Below are 19,479 nucleotides of genomic sequence, written 5' to 3' on the forward strand. Positions count from 1 at the left end.
TCTTCATGCTATTTTTATATGGGTTAGCCAACGATGGATTCAGCTAGGATGTGAGGATAAGGAAAGTATTGCAAGGCATTAGAATAACAGGTGTTTGTTCTGGACATTAGGAATACAAAGCGAGATAATAAAATTAGGTAACTGTGAAGGACAGTGTCTTTTCCTATATTTGGAGGCATTTTAGTATTTTTATACATACTTTATGACACAATTATGTTGTCAGAAAGCCTATTTATTAATAATTGCTATTTTGCTTCTGTTTTCATATTCACATTGTTTTCACATCATACACTTTCTCTTGCCAAGAAGCCATAGTTAGTTCTATGGCAGTCAAAATGGAAACTGGGCATATAATTGGAAAATATTACTGTGCACTGAACTTCCCCTTTCACCAAGAGATCTACTACTGACAACAGTGCTTATCTTACATGGTGGCAGCAGCACATTTAGCATAGAAAGCAGATGGCTTTGGTAGTCTAATGTAGAATAATGCATTTCCTTTTTTTAGGAGCAGAAGGAACTGAAAGTTGTGGCCAGCAGAAACTCCTCTATTTCTACTGCAGCAGTCTTAAAGCTCTGTTTGCCCTCCAAATCACATTTGTCATAATTGAAATACCACTTAGAGGTTCAGGTGACTCCTTCTAGCCACCATTCAGTTGATATATCAGTCCTGCTCTTCCACGCTCTGTTTCCTGAAATGTCATTGTAATGCCACCACAGAGGTTTTGTCATTTTTTGTTTTTAAATCCTCCATATTGATTCAGAGTCCTGATTCTGCTTTTGTTGTTCTCATGGATCAGTCTCAGTGTGTAAAAGTCCATTTTATCTGCCTGTCAAAGTTTGTGGAGTTTTTGGAAGATGCTATTAATCACATGGCTTAGATTCAGGTAGTCCTGCAAGGAGCACAGAGTTAGATTCAATCCTTAAGGGTCCCTTCCAATTTGAGACCAATCCTATGGTCTAAATTCTAGAGAATACATTGTTCTATTGCATGCAAAAATATAGCAATCTTAAGGGGACAAACTTCAATATACATTGAAAAATTAATGATTTACTATGAATTTTTTAATGAAGAGTAACTTTTGTTACTAGATCTTGCTCTGAATTGCAGTTAGCCTATGACAATGATTAGAAGTATAAAAAATCATCATAAAGACACTAAATATTTTAACATCAGGCCAACCTATATTTAATATTAGTCAAGGATGTAACAAAAGACTTAGTCTCAACTCATTTACTCAAATCAATCCTTTTTGTACCTTGCATGCAATTAAGGAAAATGTAGTTATTAAATAAAAACCTTCTTTTTTTTTTCTTTTTTTAAGGGTATTTTGGTCAGGATGGCCATTTTGGATCATGTGAAAACAAGTACTGTGGTCTGGGCAGGCACTGTGTTGTGAATGGGAAGACTGGCCAAGCCGAGTGTCTGTGCATGGAGCACTGCAAGCCACATTTCAAACCTGTGTGTGGGTCTGATGGAGAATTCTATGAAAACCACTGTGAAGTGCACAGAGCTGCCTGTCTGAAAAAGCAAAAGATCACCATTGTACACAACGAAGATTGTTTCTTTAAAGGTAAGCATGGCTGAACAATATCTGGAATATTGCTATCGGGTGCGTGTTTTCAAGCTGTTCAATTAAATCTCTATAGCGTCTGCACCGAGTGTAGAGTGAATAAATGACTTGAAATATTAATACAGTAAGTATTGCACTCCAGAGATACCTTATGGATTTTTTTTCCCCTTTTGTTTATACTCCATGCTCTAGGCATTTAACCTGAATAAACCAGTTATCTCTTAGAAACTAATCTATGGCAGCTTGCTTTATAAATGCGGTTGCTGACCTCATTCATCTAAATGTACTTATATCCCAGAGCCTGAAGCATGATAATCTTTGTTGCAGGAAAAACAGAATTTAGGGTTTCAGAGGAGTTTTGGAAGATTGCAGGACCTGTGCTCATATTTGATGTTGAAGTTGATAGATCAGTGGCTTGTTCGTGGCTAAATGGGTCTTTCTTGCTTTGAATTTGGATAATGAAAAGTTTACTTGTGTACTCATCAAAGCATGCAAGATTAGTTACTTTTTCATCTTTTGAGCGCTGAGATGCCAGCCTGAATTCTGAGAGCTACACCTTATGCTAAGCGTTTTATGCTGACAATGTCAGCAATTGCAACATGCTCTGTTTTTGTGTAATTTGAGCACACCTTGCAGGTTTCTGGAACTCTGCCAGTGCAGAGTTTGAATATTTGTGAGTACTTTGACAGATTTTGGATGTGTTTTCACTGGTTAAAAAAAGGTGGATGGCTTTGCTGGGAGGGGAATTTTTTTTTTAATAAGGCCCTTTTTTATTAGTCTCTTTAGTGCTTCCTGAAAACATGATAAACTCTGCAAGTTCATCAAAAAATGCTGAGGCATAGGTTAAACTGGGGGTGTGGAAATCTAACAGGAATCCGTATATAGGTAATAGCAAAAGTTTAACTTTGTTCAGAACTAACTGTGGACACTGTATAAAATTGATATATCATCACAATATATAGGCCTTAAGCACGTAGCACATGTTCTGAGGTAGTGGAAAATAGAAGTGGGATTTTAGGAGTATAACATATAGTGCTTGTAGGGAATGGTTTGTGCATTAACAACAAAACATGAATGCATCCATTTTAGCAATCACAATCTCTTTAAAAAAAAAACTTTGATGCAGTACTCTGGTGGAAGAAATGACAGTAGAAAACCACAGAATGTTTAAATTTAAGGTGCTAATTTCAGTTCTTAAGTATGGTGTATACAACAGAAATAATTTCAAGGCATGTGTGGGAAAAAATTACAGCATTGCTACAAAAGAGATTTATTTATGGAAATGAGACAGTACTTCAGGTAGAAATATAACCCAAAGGTTGCCTTAAATTTTGTTACCCCATCTTTGTTTTAAATTCGCCATGCTTCTTTCACACTTGTTGTTGTGGACAATGGAGTATCTGAATGATGTTCAACTTTCAGACACCTAATTTAGGTGCTGGATTACAAAAGTTTAAAAGTAGGTTTTTCCTTTAGTCAATGACAGTCTTTAGCAAAGAACTAGGGTATCCGACTGACCTTGTCTGAGATGCCTTCTGCAAACTGTTATTTGTGAAGATACTCAAGTTTTCTAGTTTGGACTATAACTACATGTCTAAAAATAATGTAAAATATTTCATTTTCCTTCTTTCTCATCTTATGTTTACTTCAGTAGTGTTCAACATGTGAGATAGGAACAGTAATTTTTCTTATTTCATATATATGGACTTTCTTGTATGTTAACTTCACCTGCTTCATAGCTGTAGTAGAGCACTGTGCTGTTAAAGCATTGTTGCCTTTTGTGACTATCTTCCAACATCTCCTGTCTTTTGTAAATATCTTCCAACACCCACTATATCTATATGGTAATGGAGGCAGAAGATGTCAAGCTATTTTTATATGATTTATTCTTTTACAAAACATTTCTAAGCTAACCACTAGTAGATTGCCTTCAATAAAGCTGAAGGTTCTGTCAGTAACAGGTCAAAAATATTAAAAAGCTAATAGGAAAAAACCCCTTAAGAGTGCTCCTCCTGGATAGAGAAGGTGAACCCCGTCACTACTGATGGTGTCAGAAGAGCACTGCCACAGGTCCTCCTTGTTATTTAGCTAATATCCTCCAGCACAAGGGATCTCATTTCAAGGAGCTGCTTCTGAGACCATAAAAACTGGAAGAAGAACAAAAAATAAATATTCTGAGTTCTTTGTTTAGGCTTTCACAAAATCCATTAGAAGAAGCTAGTCTGAACTGGGGTGGGCTGTTGGGGGAGGAATGCCTGCAAGATGCTGTTAGATGATAGGATAGTCGCTGTCAACAATGACTATGTAAACACAGCAGTTATTTTTAATTTCTGGTTCGTTGCTAATTGATTTTCAGATTAAACTACTGTGTACTTAGCTTTTTTTTTTTTTTTTCAATTTTTTTTTGTGTATTTTATCTCTAACAAGGCTGTGCTTTGGGGTATTTGTGCTTCAGATCCTCTTACTGGATTTTCTGTTCTACCCTCTTCAGGGGGAAATATTTGTTGATGCAGAAATTTTAAGTTTTAGATTGTGTAGGGAGCTCAAGATGAGAGGAGCTGAGAAAGACACCTTATTTAAATGAGTAAGCTTACTAGAAAACACTGTATTCTGTGTCTGGAGAAAAAAAATTAAAAGCTCATGTTCTATATACCCAATTAACATTATAATAGTAGCTAGGTAGCTATAGTTATTTGAATAATACATTTTGTAACCGCATGATTTATAGTTGATCTCAAACATCATGAGTTCTACTTAATGGTTTGAAAATTGCCCTTTTAAACACTTACGTGCTAAGTGGAATTTAAAGATTGCCTTGCTAAATGAAAGAGATCTTTGGCTTCTATGTTGAAACTCCATTTAAATCACTGAGAAATGTGTGTCTTAGCTAAGCTGTGCATAGAACACAGACAAAAAGCATGAAGGCCTTCAGAGAGAGCGATTTCTGAAACATTTGGTAAATACATTTTGTGGTAGTGAAAGCTGTGTCAAAGCTGTACTCTGCTGACATGCTATTTTTTTAACTAAAACTTCAAATTCTGATGCATTATGTGCTTTATATTGTAGCTTATTTATTTCCAGATTCATTGGACTACTTTCTTTTTTCTTTTTTTTTCCATTTCACTTGCTATCTTTATTTCTTCACATCAAATTAAATCACACCTTTTCCTGAAATATGTGTGGAACACATGCAAAACTGTAATTGAAGTTGAAAAGTTTTCCTTGATGATTGAGACTGTTTTGTAAATGTTAGATTTTTCACACGGATCAAGATAATGGCCATACTAAATTAGAAATTACTTTTCCTCCACTCCTGTAATTATTCCCTCAGTTACTTATTGGCATGTCATGATGCATCAGACACTGAATGATTTTTCCTACTGGCTTGGTTAGATGTTTGCATGCCAACTGTGACCCTGAGAATTAGTCAATAAACTGTCTCAATTTCTTCTCATATAGATGCAAAATGAATTCCACAGAGAAGCTAATTACTTATAATCTCCTTTTCTATGAATGTAAATTAGAAGTATTTTGTATACCTGTAGAGTCCTCTATTTTCCTCAGATAAAGTCCAGTGTCCTGTAACTGGATGTTAGGGAATGAAAATTCTGCAATCATTTTCAGATGAGCTCTCAAGCCTGAATGATCTAAAAAATGTAAAATATTTATGATTATTCTAATTAGAGATCAAAAACTTTCTATTCAATTCATCACATATTTTCTATGCACCCTGAGCTTCTTGTATGTTTTACATTATGTTTATTTTCATACAGTGATACACTTGGTCATCATGGCTAATAGCAATTTGCTTTGAATCTTCAGGAATGTAGCAAATACTTCTATATACTTTGAATTTTCTAGAATATTTGTAGAATAAAGTTAACTTCATATGTAAGCTTTTTACTTTTATGTAGCTTCTATGACACCATTATGAAACTAACATTATTTTAATCTCTTATATTTCGTTTTTTTTCTGTCTCATTTTAATTTGGTGAACATTTTTGTCTGTTACAAAGTCTGTGAGCTTCAGATTTCTTACTACTATTACTGAAATATCTAGATATCTAAATATCTAAAGACTGCTATGACATTTGCTTTTCCCCTGAGTGTTCCTGAAAGACAAAGTAGAAACGTAGCTTGGAAAGCTTGCTCCCAGTACTAAGCTGTTCAGAGAAGAGGATAAGAGCTGGCTGTGAAACTGACTTTCAAATTACTTATTCAAAATAAGTACGAGGAAACTGGAAAAAGTTCAGAAAACATTTGCAGGAATGACCAAAAGTAGTACATGGCTTAAAAAAGATATGAAGGCGTCCTACGAAATCATCAGGGTGGATGTGAGTGGGCTGCCTTGTATTCCAAGAAAAGAAATAAAAATTATGAAATAAGAAAGCAGAAACAAATTCAGAGCAAGCTTTTGACATACAGCTACATAGGATTTCAGCAGCAGACTGTAAATACTAGGGAAAAAGCCTATAGGCTTTCTTTCTTTTTAAAGAGGGCTGGGGGAATTAGTTAAAGTGAACTAAATACTAACTATCCCACAGAAAATATCTAGGATGCCTATCTAGCCTCTACAGTGACTTCCACAAGATTAGTTCAAAGATTGAACTTTTTAAATTTTTGTGTTTGATTTGTGCCCTAGGTGATCTTAGATTGGTTCTTAAAATATTGGCACATTAATTTAGAAGCACTGACATTTATTTAATCTTACCTGATGTTCATATACTTCCAAAGCAAGCATAAAAGTCTGTCATTTTATCAGTTTCACTTCTAGAAATATTTCATTTGTCTTTTATATAAATCTTAAACACATTATTTAAGTTTGATCATTAGCCATCTTTCAAAAGAAATTAGGGTATGTTAATGTGAATATCAATCCAGTATTTTCAATGAAAAAGAACTTTTTTAAAAGATGTATTTGCTTTTTTACTTTGGCTATCAGTTGGCTTCTCTGTTGAAGTTCTCATGAACATCATTATTACACTCTAAAAGCCTGGATGTCTGCATATAACATCACCCTTAAGGTTGCTGCCAATAAAGTGTCAAGCTTCAGTTATCACTCCAGAAGTATGTTCAACGCAAGCTGTATTGTGAAAAGAAATCTGAAAAAATCTCTCAGAACTCGAAGTTTCTGCTTGATCTTAAAACATTTGATAGTGTGTAGGAATTATTAGATTTAGATTCCTAATCCAGCCTATGATCTACATATCTTCCCTTTAGTGCAACACTTAAGAAATTAATATTAACTCCTGATTTCCTGCAGGGATAACATTAGTAATTGCACATTCACAGAGTGGTAAAAATCCCTGTTAATGGCTGGTGTGGTACTTCTTTCAGCACTTTGTTGGAAAGTGGTGCTCTAACCAACAGAAAGCTGGATCTTTTTAGTACCCTTGGAAACCATACCATAAATTTTAGCACTGTTCCTCTACTGTGCTATCCCCACACAGTTCATTTTCCTGAGTTGCATTGCTCATGAGATTTGGAAAACTGCTGTTTTTTCCTGCAATATCTATGCAAGATTTGTCTCAAATATCTCTTTTAAATTCCCCAGTGTTACTTTAAATTGCTTAAACTAACTGGCAGATGAGGCCAACATATGTAATATCTGCTACTAGATCTGCAGAGTGAAGCTAAATTCAAGGTATTTATGAGGACATGCATATAAGAAGCTTAATTTAAAAACTGAACATTCAATATTCCCTGCTTCACTGCTGTTGGTGATATTGTATATCTTTGCAGCTAAAGTCTTGAACTCTGCTCTTTCTTTCCTCCTTTGCATTGAGGTCAAACTTCTGAAATCTTGGATGGGGCAGTGGCAATGGGGCAACTCCTGAAACAAGTTATGAATGTAGATTTGGCTTTTATTGCTTGGCTAAGGATATACTGCAAAGACACCCGTTCAGTGTCTGGAGCAGTCCCAATCTTTGTATATCAATGCCTGCAATTCTGGGATAAATCTGTTAATCAGCTCTGACCTATTATGTATTCTACATTCACATAGTGATGAAGAATTAGTGTTCTCTAGCTAATCTCTGTACAACCTTAATGCAGTTTAAAATTTCTTGTAAGGTCATCACTGCTGTTTGATACCACACAAAGAAGTGGGTCTGTGGACATCACAGATTTTCACTGGTAGAAAATTTAGAAACGTCTAGTTTTTCCAGTAATGATGTTGCGTCTGTTCAAAGAAGCTGTATTAACCTCAAAGCTGCGTTCTCAAGTCTCTGCCAAGTCACTGAATCAGACAACCAACATTGTAAAGTCTTCTTCCTTGTAGATACTAAAAATTTGACTGGATGTGGTCCTGGGCAAGCAGCTCTAGGCAGCCCTTCTTGAGCAGGGGAGCAGCACCAGATGATTTCTTATGGTTTCCTTCAACCTCAGCCATTCTGTGGATAAGAGTCTCGGAAAAAACCATCCTTACTTATACACCTTCAGCCTGATTTTGAAGAAACAGAATGTAGCTCATGGTGCTAAAATTCAGCCAGTAGTTTCTGGTATTGTTGAGGAAGAATTGGAGAGATCAGAGAAAGAGAAGTAGAGCTCTGGCAAAGTGTAATCAGTGGACAGAGTTCTGCTGGTGCCCTCCTTCCAAACCTGTAACTTGGGCCTGTGCATCGGGCAGTGCCACTCGCGGGATAGAATATTCTTTGCTTTCCTGCTTTTTCAGTACGGTCAGAAAATTGTTGATGTGTTGCTGGCAGTACAAGGATTGTACAGGTATGGTCCAAATCATGTCTCAATTTCTGTGCTCAAGTAGCCTTTATAAAAATTTTGGGAAAAGGCAAAAATAAACCACCACACAATTTGTTTTTGTGACATTCTAAAATAAATATTTGTAGTGCCTAGTATTGAGGATAGCAAATGTTTTTAAAACTAGAAGAAAACAGGTAACAGTAGTGCATAGTGTAGTGACAAGATGGCTGCTTGTACTTCAAAATAATTAAATAATTATTTTTTACTATCAAATTGGTGGTATGGGATATTGAAAATTATTATGCGATAAGTCAAACTAAATGTTTTGTCATAAATTTTTGGTAAATAAAGGAAGTCTTGTGTTCAGGCAGACATTTAAGTGAGAAACATAATTTTTTAAGTTTAAAGTAGAGTCTTAAACTAATGAACATGGTTGGTCTGATGGAAACTGTAAAAAGTTTTAATTAAATAACGTCAGAATTACCATTAATTCTTGTGGGAATTTTTTCTGATGGAACATATTGTTGGCCTTTAAAAATCATTAGCAATTGGATACATATACAAGGCTTTGGCATGATATTTGTAATTCAAGTTGGCTAGTATATGCTCTACCAACTTAAAAAAAGCCATAGCTTCTTTTACAAAAGCTGAATATTTTGAAGAAAAGTAGGCCTGCAATAATTATATTTAATTTCCATTTCTGGCTCTACTAGCTAATAATGGATGGAGTAAGTAAATTTACAGTGGATAAAACCTGTACATTAAAAGCTTTCTCTTGTGGTTTGCCATTTAGCCTCTTTTAATATAGGATGGTCAGTGGGGTTTACAGGAAACTAAACTAGAAATGTCGCATTGCCATTTCAGGCTTATTTGCTTGTTTGTAGTCTGTAGCATCCTAGTGAAACCTGAGAAATGAAATTGGTTTAAAGAAACTTAATATACTCAGTTGACAATAGCTAGTTTAGGCAAATTGTCAATATCTGTAAATATTTTTCAACTGTATACTTTTTTCAAATTCCTTGGAATCTAATTGTGCAGAATATAAGTAATGAAATGCAACAGCGAGATGCTTCCAAATTACATTTCTTAGTACATTGCCACCCAGATGACTTCCAGTTTTTCCCTTTAGTTATTCTCATCTTGTGACAAGAAAGCAAAGAAAGCTTCATGCCACCATACCTGTGATGGCAGCTACCATGTTATTGTTATGCTTTTAATTTTTAAAGTTATAGTAGGAACATGTGTTAGAAGCAACCAGAAAATAAGTAGCCATAAGCACTTTCTAAAGAAGAAGACTTGAGCAGTTTACTCTGTCAATTGTGTCATAGACAGGTAAATAAAATAAATAAAGTGACATGATTTTGATGAACATTGTATATATTCTATTTACTGCCAGGACTTAGCAGTTTTGATATAACTTAGTTTAAAAAAAAAGTATATATACCACTGTAACCAGACTTTATACTGTTACTTCTGTAACAGAGAACATTGAAAGCAGAAGATGATAATTTAAAGTTGGATAGAGACCTAAATTCAGTGATTCAATTACAGCACTTTTTGGTCATGGAATTGCTGATTATCCAATGCTTTTGGCATAAAAAGCAATTAAAATAGATTATATTATCAGACTTTATCCTGAGGATAAAAAAATGTGGCTCATATTTAAATTTATATAGAATGGTCCAAAGAATCCTCCAGCTGAAACTGATTTTAAAAGATTAATTTCAGGAAATCAAAATAGTTAATTTTTGCCTCATTCTAATTTATTTTTCTTCTTGTTTGGCTCTGAACTTCTCCCTTTTGCTGTCATTGAAACCAGATCTTTAGTACTGATTGTTTATAATAATTTATATGACATTTTTAAAATTTGTGTTATTTGAAGTTTTTACTTTTCATGAAGAAACTAGTCGTTCTCATTTGCCTTAGCAAGTGTACTTCCATGCAGAGAGTAAATAAAATTTGATAAAGTGGGTGATGAAATCTGATTAGATCCTTTAGCTTTCGCTTTATCTGGAATGATAATGTGAATTTATTTTAAAATTGTTGAAAGCAAACAACAAAAATAAAGGAAAACTGATTATAGCAAAAATAAGTTAAACTATAGCCCTAAGAAATAAGCTAAAATAAAATTATACAAAACTTCCACTCACTAAGAGTGATGTTTTATATTTTTGCCTGTATTTGTATTGGCTTTGGGTGCAATTAAATCCTGAACTATATACTGCCAGGAAAGTTTGTTTCCCTCAGGGCTGGAACAGATGGTGGAGATTCTTTTTTTTTTCTTCTCACCATTTAGAGACCAAGTCTGCTGAATCTCTACAAGAAAAAGTATTTATGCCAAAGAAAACTGCTGATGTTGGCCTTAAAGCAGTAGAATTCTTAGCTGTATTCTCTAGAGGGTTATTGCTAAGAATCCTGGTAAACAGGCAGTGCATTGAAGTTTTGCTATTAGCAGTGTTTTAATGCAGATTTACTATCTGTCTAATAATATTTGTTTTACAGAATAAAAAAGTGCTATTGACTAATAAAACTGCAAGTTTTCACTTAGTATTCAGCTTGTTTGTCAGGATATTTCAGTGTGCAAGGAGGAAGCTATGAATTTGCATTTCCCAGTCATCACTTTGATAATTAGAAGAATAAAAATCTAAATGCATGGAGAATAGCAGAAGTGTTGTTAATCATGAGCACTCCATACTCTTAATCCCACCTGGAAAATGAGAAAAAAGCACTCCTGGGATCTAGTAAAATGGCAAGCCTTGTATATCACTAAAAAAAACCTGAAAGAGGGAAAAATATCCTTGCAGTGTTAAATACTAATTATGGTCAAGAACTTCCATTAGTGCTTCTAAATTTAAGACAACTGCTGAATGCATTGGTTCTTTGTTATTTTCCTATTCCATCTTTTCTTTTATACAAGTCCTTGCCATTCAAACAGAACATAAAGCTTTTTATTGGTCCCTTATGATGCAAACTATAGTTGTACAATCATCATTTTAGAATATGAGCTCTGTGTGCTCTTAGATTTGCTGTCACTTTATCACAATTGTAGAAGCATCTTGAAGTGTATTTGCTTAAGCAGGTGGTGAATGGCCGCACTGGGAATATATCTATCTTCTTTACTGTATGATGAAGTTTTAAAGCAGACATTTTAGCTATGGTAGTTGGAAAAACATACTTTTGTGATAAATCTTGTAGGGGAAAAAAAACCCAAGCTGGTAAAAGATTAAAACCCCATCTAATACTGAGTACATGAAATTGGTATAAATTAGATAGCTGAGTGAGCACAAATGACACATACAATACATGAGTGTTAATGCTTTCTTTCATTTTTATGGTATTTCATAATTAATTTTTTAAAGGAAATTAAAAATTATGTGTTTCAGATTTTCATTAACAAAAAATCCCAAAGTACTAAGGATTACTGTGGGAAAGGGAAAATCTTCTAGTTTATATGGGAGTTTCTCTAACAGTATCATTTCAGTAATCTCAGGATTTAATTCAATCCTCCCTACTGAGTTTAATGAAGATTAGGTTCGTTGAAATCAGTCAATTGATGAATGTTTGTTATATTGCAAGCAGGAAAGATATAAAAGGGAGCCCAAGGAAGAGAATACTGGGTTAGAAGTTTGAAATAAATAAACCATAAAAAAAAAAAAAAAAGTCAAACAAAGACCACACATGCACCCGTCCCCTGCCGAATATGAAAAAAAAAACCAGTTGAAAACACACAATTTATACAAATAGTGTGATGTAAGCTTTGATGTTGTTCTGAAATGGTCTCAAGATTTTCCTGGAACCTAAATCCAATTGATTTGGCAAACATCACAACTGCTGGCAGTTCCTCACTTATATTGGATGGGGTTTACCTACTCTGTGTGCTATGGAAATTTACCTCGCAGTTTAATTTTTTTAAGATTCTTTTGTGACTCCTTTAAAATATTAAAAAATTCAGAAGTATTCTTTAATTCTTTATGCTTTTTGAAAAGTAGTGTTACACTTGTTTTGCCTATGTCTAGTACTTGTAGAGAATAGGTAGTTGAAAAAAAGGAGAGATCAGAAGAGACTCCTGTGACATTTCGTGTGCTTGTGATGGTTTGGGGTTTTTGTCTGTTTTGTCACATTTTTGGGGTTTTTTTTGGTCTTAATACTCCTTATTTATTCATGAATTTTTTTCATGTTTGTGGTTAACCGATAAATGAACATAAACCTAGGTGCAATATGTACAGCTATTAGAGTAGTCTTGATATTTTCTTTGCATAACCAACCTAAACAATCATTTATTACTTTGACTTCAATTTAAAACATCTCCCACTTCACTCCAAAAAAAAGTGATAAAAAAAAAGAAAATCATTGCTTAATTTCTTTAGTTGTTTTACTCTATAAACAAGTATTAATGATGATGGTGGCATTTATGAGTGTCATGGGTTGTAGGTGTGCATTGTAATATTTCTTTTTCATACCGTGAATGATGTATGGATGGGGCCAGTCTGTGGTGCCTGTTTTGCATGCTTGCTGCTTCTGGAAGATGAAAATCTGGGTATGTAAAATCTGTTTTGTTACGTAGGCTGAAAAGGGTTGTTTTCCTGAGCAATGCTATTGTTTTGATGATCAAAGGTCTGCAGCACTAGGATGCATTGTAGATCCATTTTCAGTCTACATGGGCTAAGTATATTTTCCTGAGTCGTATACAAATTTTTTACAAAACTTTCTGGACCTTGCTTGAAGTTCAAGAAATTTTTGAAATGTGAATGGTGGTATATGATAATCTGATAACACAAAACATTAATGCAGAGTTCACCTGATGAAGCTTTGGTAGTTGCAGTATTTAAGTACTCTTTTATAATACATAATTTAAGGACTTCAGTTTTCAGTGCAGAATATTGTATAAAGTATTATTTCTAAGAGACACAGAATAAATGAAACAAGAAAGGATCTTAATTCTCTGTCTCTTGTGAAAGTGAGTGATTGTACATAAGATTACAAGTGAAGGTGAGATAACTTCATTTTAAAATGGTAACCCTTTTTATGTGCTTAGACTGGTGAAAATGAGGAGGTTCAGTTTGCAAGAAGTTGAATGCAAATGTAAGAGAAATTACTTGTGGAAGTAAAAACTAACAGGAATATTCTTGGAAAATTCTTCCATTATTACTTAAAAAATATGTTAAATGCCAATTCTTGTTTTCTGATCGTAAAAGTTGTAGAAAATGGATGGACAAAGCTTTTCTTTGTGTAGGTCTGAGTAGATGTAAAAGTACAAAGCCAGGATGATTAATCCCCACAAAATGTAGAATAAGGCTAGTAAATTACCAGAAATGACATCAGTTTAAATTTATTTACAGTCTATATTTATGAGGAGGTGAAGGAAAAAAAAAGTGAGAAAAGCTTGTTCACAAAAAAAAAAAGGGTCTCTATAAAAGCAAACTATGTAGAGTTGAGAGATGTCTCTTTCATTAAACCAAAGAGTTATTATGCAGGTGATATAGTACCATCACAATTTTTACCAATCAAGATGGAGATAAACTTTTTGATAAACTTTTGAAAAACAAGCTTTGGTGAAAAGAAAATAGAGTGAATTGCTTGGATTTTCTCTTCTAAGTTACACTTTGTTACTTCTTGCTGTGCTGTACACTGCTCGGTTGTTTGGTCACTTGCAATGTAGTAATGTATGTGATTTTTAAAAAAAATTATAGTTTTTTTATATTCCAAGTTATTTGCAACAATTTTTACTTCTTTTTACTTACTTGAAATTACTGAAAGACTGAGAAACTGAGATACTAAAATGGAAAAATGGAAATAAGAGTAGAGTCAGTTCTTGAAGAAAAATCAGAACTAATCAATAAAACAAAACTACCAACACAAGAACACTCAAAAAAGAAAAGAAGCTGTCAGGCTGGAATTGCTATCAAAATAAATTGTAAAAAATTGATTCTACAGACATTTCACCATTTTCCTTGGCATACAAATGTTGGACACTCCAGTCTGTGACTTGGCTGGCCTTGTCTCCAGTGTCTCAGTCTTGGAAGATCAATGGTACTCAGACATGTTATAAAGATTTCTTCTGATCTGAGGTGTCAAAAAAGAGAAAATTATCAGTGTGCAAATAAAAGCCTGTACAATTATCTCGTTTAGTTGCATTTCTCACTTATTGGTTTCCTAACTTCAGCAAAGTAGGAATATTTTCTTAATTTGATGCACTGTACCTCAACCAATTGACTTTCATAGATTAGTGAAAGCACAACTCATTCTGAATACTCTAAAAGTATTTCTGAATCCTGAGATAAGGCTATACACGATTTGGTGTGCTTATTTCAACAAATCACTATGCTTTGAAGTTCAAATTAGCACATTCCTAACATTAAATTTTTACTGTGTGCACTCTTTAAATGCTCCTGAAATGTGACTCCAAGAATAATGGCTTGGGCCTCTGAAATGTAGACTCTATTAAAATTGCCAGAGAAGTGAATTTTGTTCTTCCCTTTAAATTCTTGTGCTTATTGGTAATGGAGGAATAGTGGTGTTCAGCAGAGTGTGTAGGCTCAGGTAGAGCTAGTACTAGTTTGTTATAGAACACAGGGATAGAGATTTCCTGAGGAATTCCATTTCCTCTTGACTTTATATGTCTTAGTCTACTGGTATTTTTTGGGTAGGTGTATCTTGTGAGTTTTGCTCCCTGTAAGACCATCCTAACTTGGAGAATTCTTCTGCGTGAATGACTCAGAGGGATTTATTTTCTCTCTGAAGAGAATGCACATCGATTATGTGGAACTTCCATCTTCCTTTGTATTTTAGATCATAAAATACAGAAGAGATACTCACCGAGTCTTGCAATTTTGTTGTTCTGCTTTGTTTTGCATTTTGCAAACTGCATCACTGAGTTTTTCCCCTCTTTTACGTGACAGGTGTGACAGTTGAGACAAATTGCTGTCACACCTTACAGTGTTCTTGTTATTAAGTATTCTGAATCTGCTTGGTCTTTCTTCAAGTGTCCTTGGTCAATGTTTTTTAAGGTTGAATTTTTCTTTTTTGTCTCCACCGTATCTCAGTGTCTGTGGAAGGAATTGTAAATACCTGTTTGTTAAAAAAATAACTTTCCAAATGAAGGATTTATTTAAAGAAACCTCGATGGGTTTTCATTGTGCTGCTGAGATTGAGTTATCATCTGTTTTGAATCTCTGCAGGGAGTATTTTCATCAGTATGAACACTAAATGACCAGTTCCGACTTGCCTATGGGAAAAAGTTCCCTGATTACTTGATAATCCTCTCTGCTGGTAATAAAATTGTTCTGCTCTGGGCAGCATTTTCAAATGTTCTGGTGATCTGAATTTTTTTGACTGCTAATAAGATACAGGAAGAGACATCAAGTAGCTTTGGGATGCATTTCAAAGTACAGGCATTTAATAGTGTTTTAACTGCATTTGCAGGCAATAGCACCATTTTCTTAATAGCACCATATTCTTAAAGGTAGAATCTTATCAACAGAACTATTTTCAATTTCCTCCACTGACATCGAGTATCAACCCTCAATTATGTCTCATAGCATTATGATAGTCATAGCAATTGAGACAATCTAATAAATATATACTTATTTTCTTATTTCACAATTTAAAACCAATATCTTTACGCAGTATTCCACACATAGTTTTTATGGGCTAATTCATAAATTTGTATACATATCTGTAGGCCTTTTGCTGTCTAACTGTTCCTTGAGAGTGTACGATAATTTGCTTTTGGTTTCAAATCCAAAGATGTTTTAATTTTAATTCACTTGATATAAAAAAAAAGAAAAGGAAAAAAGTTATGTTTCTGGTAAATTATCTGGTATGTAGAAGTAGTAAGATATCTGTGGCTAAGGTAACACAAAGTTTCTCTATAGATGCACATACAGAGCTACTTCTAACGAGGACAGGACAGTGTGGGCATTTCTGATAGAAGGCCTAATGTGAGAGCCATGTCAGTCTTTCAGCTGACTTCAGTGGGTACTCAAGCAACTCAACAGTGTTTTAACCAACTAAGAACCCTGATCAGTTTAAATGGCTGAGTTAATTCTACCTCCTATCATTAATTCCTGAACCTGTAGGATTGAGCTGGACATTGTGTACCAAGGGTCAGGCAAGAGATAAGCTCTGTAGAAAACTGCTGCTATGTCATGGAAACAAAATCCTTTGCATTTGCCAGTGCAGAATGACTCATGCAATTTTTATGAAGGCACAATATTTCTTTCAACTCGATTTCTTCTGCTGGGAATGGGAACTGCATTCAGTGATCTGCCTGAAGTAACTTTCTGCCTGAAGTAACATCACTTTTATGTTTCTGTTCTACTTTATTTACTAATATAGAGAATGATGGAAATTGTGCTTATCTGGTGGAGCTATATTAGTAGTAGTCAGTAGAAGAGGCATGTAGCAAGGCCAACAAAAGACAAAGTTGCTGGAGGAGAGTGTGTGTGTGTGTACTCACTCTCCCTCTCTCTTCCTCTGCCTTTCTGCCCTTTTCATAGAATCACAGGATGGTTTGGGTTGGAAAGACCTTAAAGGTTGTCTAGTTCCACCCCCCCTGCCAGGGGCAGGGGTGCCACACACCAGACTGGGTTACTCAAAGCTCCATCCAGCATGACCTTGGGCACTTGTGGTGGCAGACAGGTGCCAGGTCCTTGTGTCACTGAGCAGGTCTGCTTTTGTTCTGTCCCTCTGTGGAGCACACTTTGTACACTACAAGCTCCACTGCTGAGGATAGTCTTCCTGTAGTTGCCTAATCAGATAGCAGCTACCAACCACCTCTACAAATTGAGCATGACACCATCAGGTTCCTGTTTTACCAATGTGTGCTTTTCCAGAGTGGGCTTACAAATGCCATTTAAAAACATAAGCCAAATGAAATATCTGAAATTGTCTGAAGAAGTATTCAGGAAAAATCAGTTTTGCCGTACACTATACGGAACTCTAATGGTAAGCTACTAAATGATTTCTGATTTGGAAGTAGTAAGTTTGTACTCATTAAAAAAAAAAAGCCTGAATTATGAACATTTTTTGGTGAGACAGGTACTCAGTGCAGTAGAGTACTCACATGTTCTAAGAAGAAAGGATTAATACCTTTCTAGCCATACTGAGAACAATACCCAGCAGGGGGAAAAGAGACTGAAAATGAAGTCTGAGAGTGAGAGTCAGTGATGGATGAAAGGAAAAATCCCGTAAGAAATATAATCAGAGTTCTATCAGGAGGAATGGATGAACCTGTGACTTAGGCAATTCTAATGCAAGTAGTTGTAAAATAATGTATCTCTGTAAATCAATATGAAGGAAGAAAAAAGCATAAGGTTTAAACTCAGAAAAATAGGGAAGTAAGGCATTATAAAGCAAATAATTTCAGATATGCTGATTGCAACCTGCAGTACAGTTTGTTCTATGAACACAGCATCCACGCCTTGAGCAGGGAAAGAGATTTTGGAATCTTAAGAAAAACATTGTCTTACACTATAGCTTGTGATTGATATAGAGATATCATATTTAAAAAAGATATTTGAGAGATCTGTTTCTGAACTCTGAATCCTTCATGTGATCTTTCAAAAAGAAGGAACAATGCGATTTTGACTAAATAGTTGAAAGCAGTAATGATGGAGGTATGCAAGATGTCCCTTGGCAGATCAGATCCAAGAGGAAAAGCAATTGCAGGAAAATTACATGAGATCTTTAATTGAATATGCTGTCGCTCTTTATTCACTACCATGATCCTTAAACTGGAATTGGTAATTTATGTGCTAGTGATTCTTTAAAAAAATTAATAAGATAAAACTACCTTATGTTCCTACCAAATTTCCCATAAAGAATTTCTGAATTACAGTCTGCTTTTGTGCAGTGCTGGTTTGATGCTGGATGGCAAAATGGACTGTGAAAATGGAATGCAATTTTTTTAATGCTTTTCACTGTAGTTTAGACAAGGGAGAAGCAGGTATGGTCACAATTGTTGAGTAATTTTTATATGGAAGCTACTGTTGTTCAAGCATAAAAAATACTAGGATGACCTTTTTTGTAAAAATTTTAATTTTATGCATGGAAAAATATTGTTAGACTTGTTTTCAGGAAATATATAAATTTATGACAAATATTTGACTAATAAGCGCAAGATATGCAAAATATATTTTGCCAACATCCATTTCCTATTTTGTGGTACATTATGCAAGGTGAAACTGTTAACTTTTGTAGTTTGAGTTAATGATTCTCATAATTTCTAAATCGTTTATGAGCTGCAAATATCCGTGATGAGTTGGCTGAAGTTCCATTTTATAAATTTGAAGGTAGTATTTGACTTGAAGTGGTGATCAGATGCTTGGATTTTGCTTGCTTAGTGCTTTATGACCTGAAAAATATTACTTAGCCGATGTTTCCATATGGAATATTTTTTTTTTCATCCCAGCAGACTTAATGATTCCAAAGAAGGTTGAAGAAGGTTGAAAAATGAATGTGCATGGGTTATGTGATGTCACAGAGAATGGTTATAAAATGTGTTTACAGATAGCCATAGGAATAGCATTGCATAGGAAGTTTAATTCTGTGTTTTCTGCCGAACAATGCAGTCTATGTTACTATTTCAGATGCATTGTAATGTGTGTTATCTGTAATTTTTGTTTTAGAAAGAAAGCTTTGAATTTTGTGTACAGTCTCCATTGTTTTTGTCCTTTTCAGAAATTTGCTTAGTTTTGTCTGAACCTGTTGGTTAACTTGTGCTGTTGCTTGCTTAGTGGAAGTTAAATTTGGCATAGGATAAGCTCAAAGATTTAATGTGAACAGAATGTGCTGAAGTCCAGAGATGGAAAGTTTGCACAGATATCTATTTTGTTATTGAGTTCCTACTGGAACTTAATTAGAATAGAGAACAAAGGAGTTGGTACCTGTGCTGCTACTCACAGCAATATAGAATTATAGAACGTTTTGGATGGGAAGGGACCTTAAGATTGACTGGTTCCAACTGCCCTGCCATGGGAAGGGTGCCATTCATGAGACCAGGTTGCTCAGGACCCCATCCAACTTGGCCTTAAACACAGAATCACAGAATGTGCTGAGTTGGAAGGGACTCACAATGTTCATCAAAGTCCAACTCCTGGCCCTGCATGGGACAGCTCCAGGAATCAAACCATGTGCCTGAGAATGTTGTCCTGACATTTCTTGAAAAACATCAATCTTGGCTCTGTGATCAGGCCCTGGGGAGCCT

General features: G+C 34.8%; 1 protein-coding gene across 5 annotated transcripts in view; it reads left to right on the forward strand.

Annotated features, from left to right (window-relative positions):
• FSTL5 (follistatin like 5) overlaps positions 1 to 19,479 on the forward strand; it is a 270,592-nt gene that overhangs the window by 83,944 nt on the left and 167,169 nt on the right. For all 5 annotated transcript variants that reach the window (XM_063156281.1, XM_063156280.1, XM_063156283.1 and 2 more), the window contains one exon: positions 1,326 to 1,574. In XM_063156281.1, the coding sequence (XP_063012351.1) occupies positions 1,326 to 1,574 (249 nt within the window). The remainder of the gene's footprint in view (positions 1 to 1,325; positions 1,575 to 19,479) is intronic.

This window comes from Melospiza melodia, chromosome 5 (genome assembly GCF_035770615.1).
Source record: "Melospiza melodia melodia isolate bMelMel2 chromosome 5, bMelMel2.pri, whole genome shotgun sequence".
NCBI lineage: Eukaryota > Metazoa > Chordata > Aves > Passeriformes > Passerellidae > Melospiza > Melospiza melodia.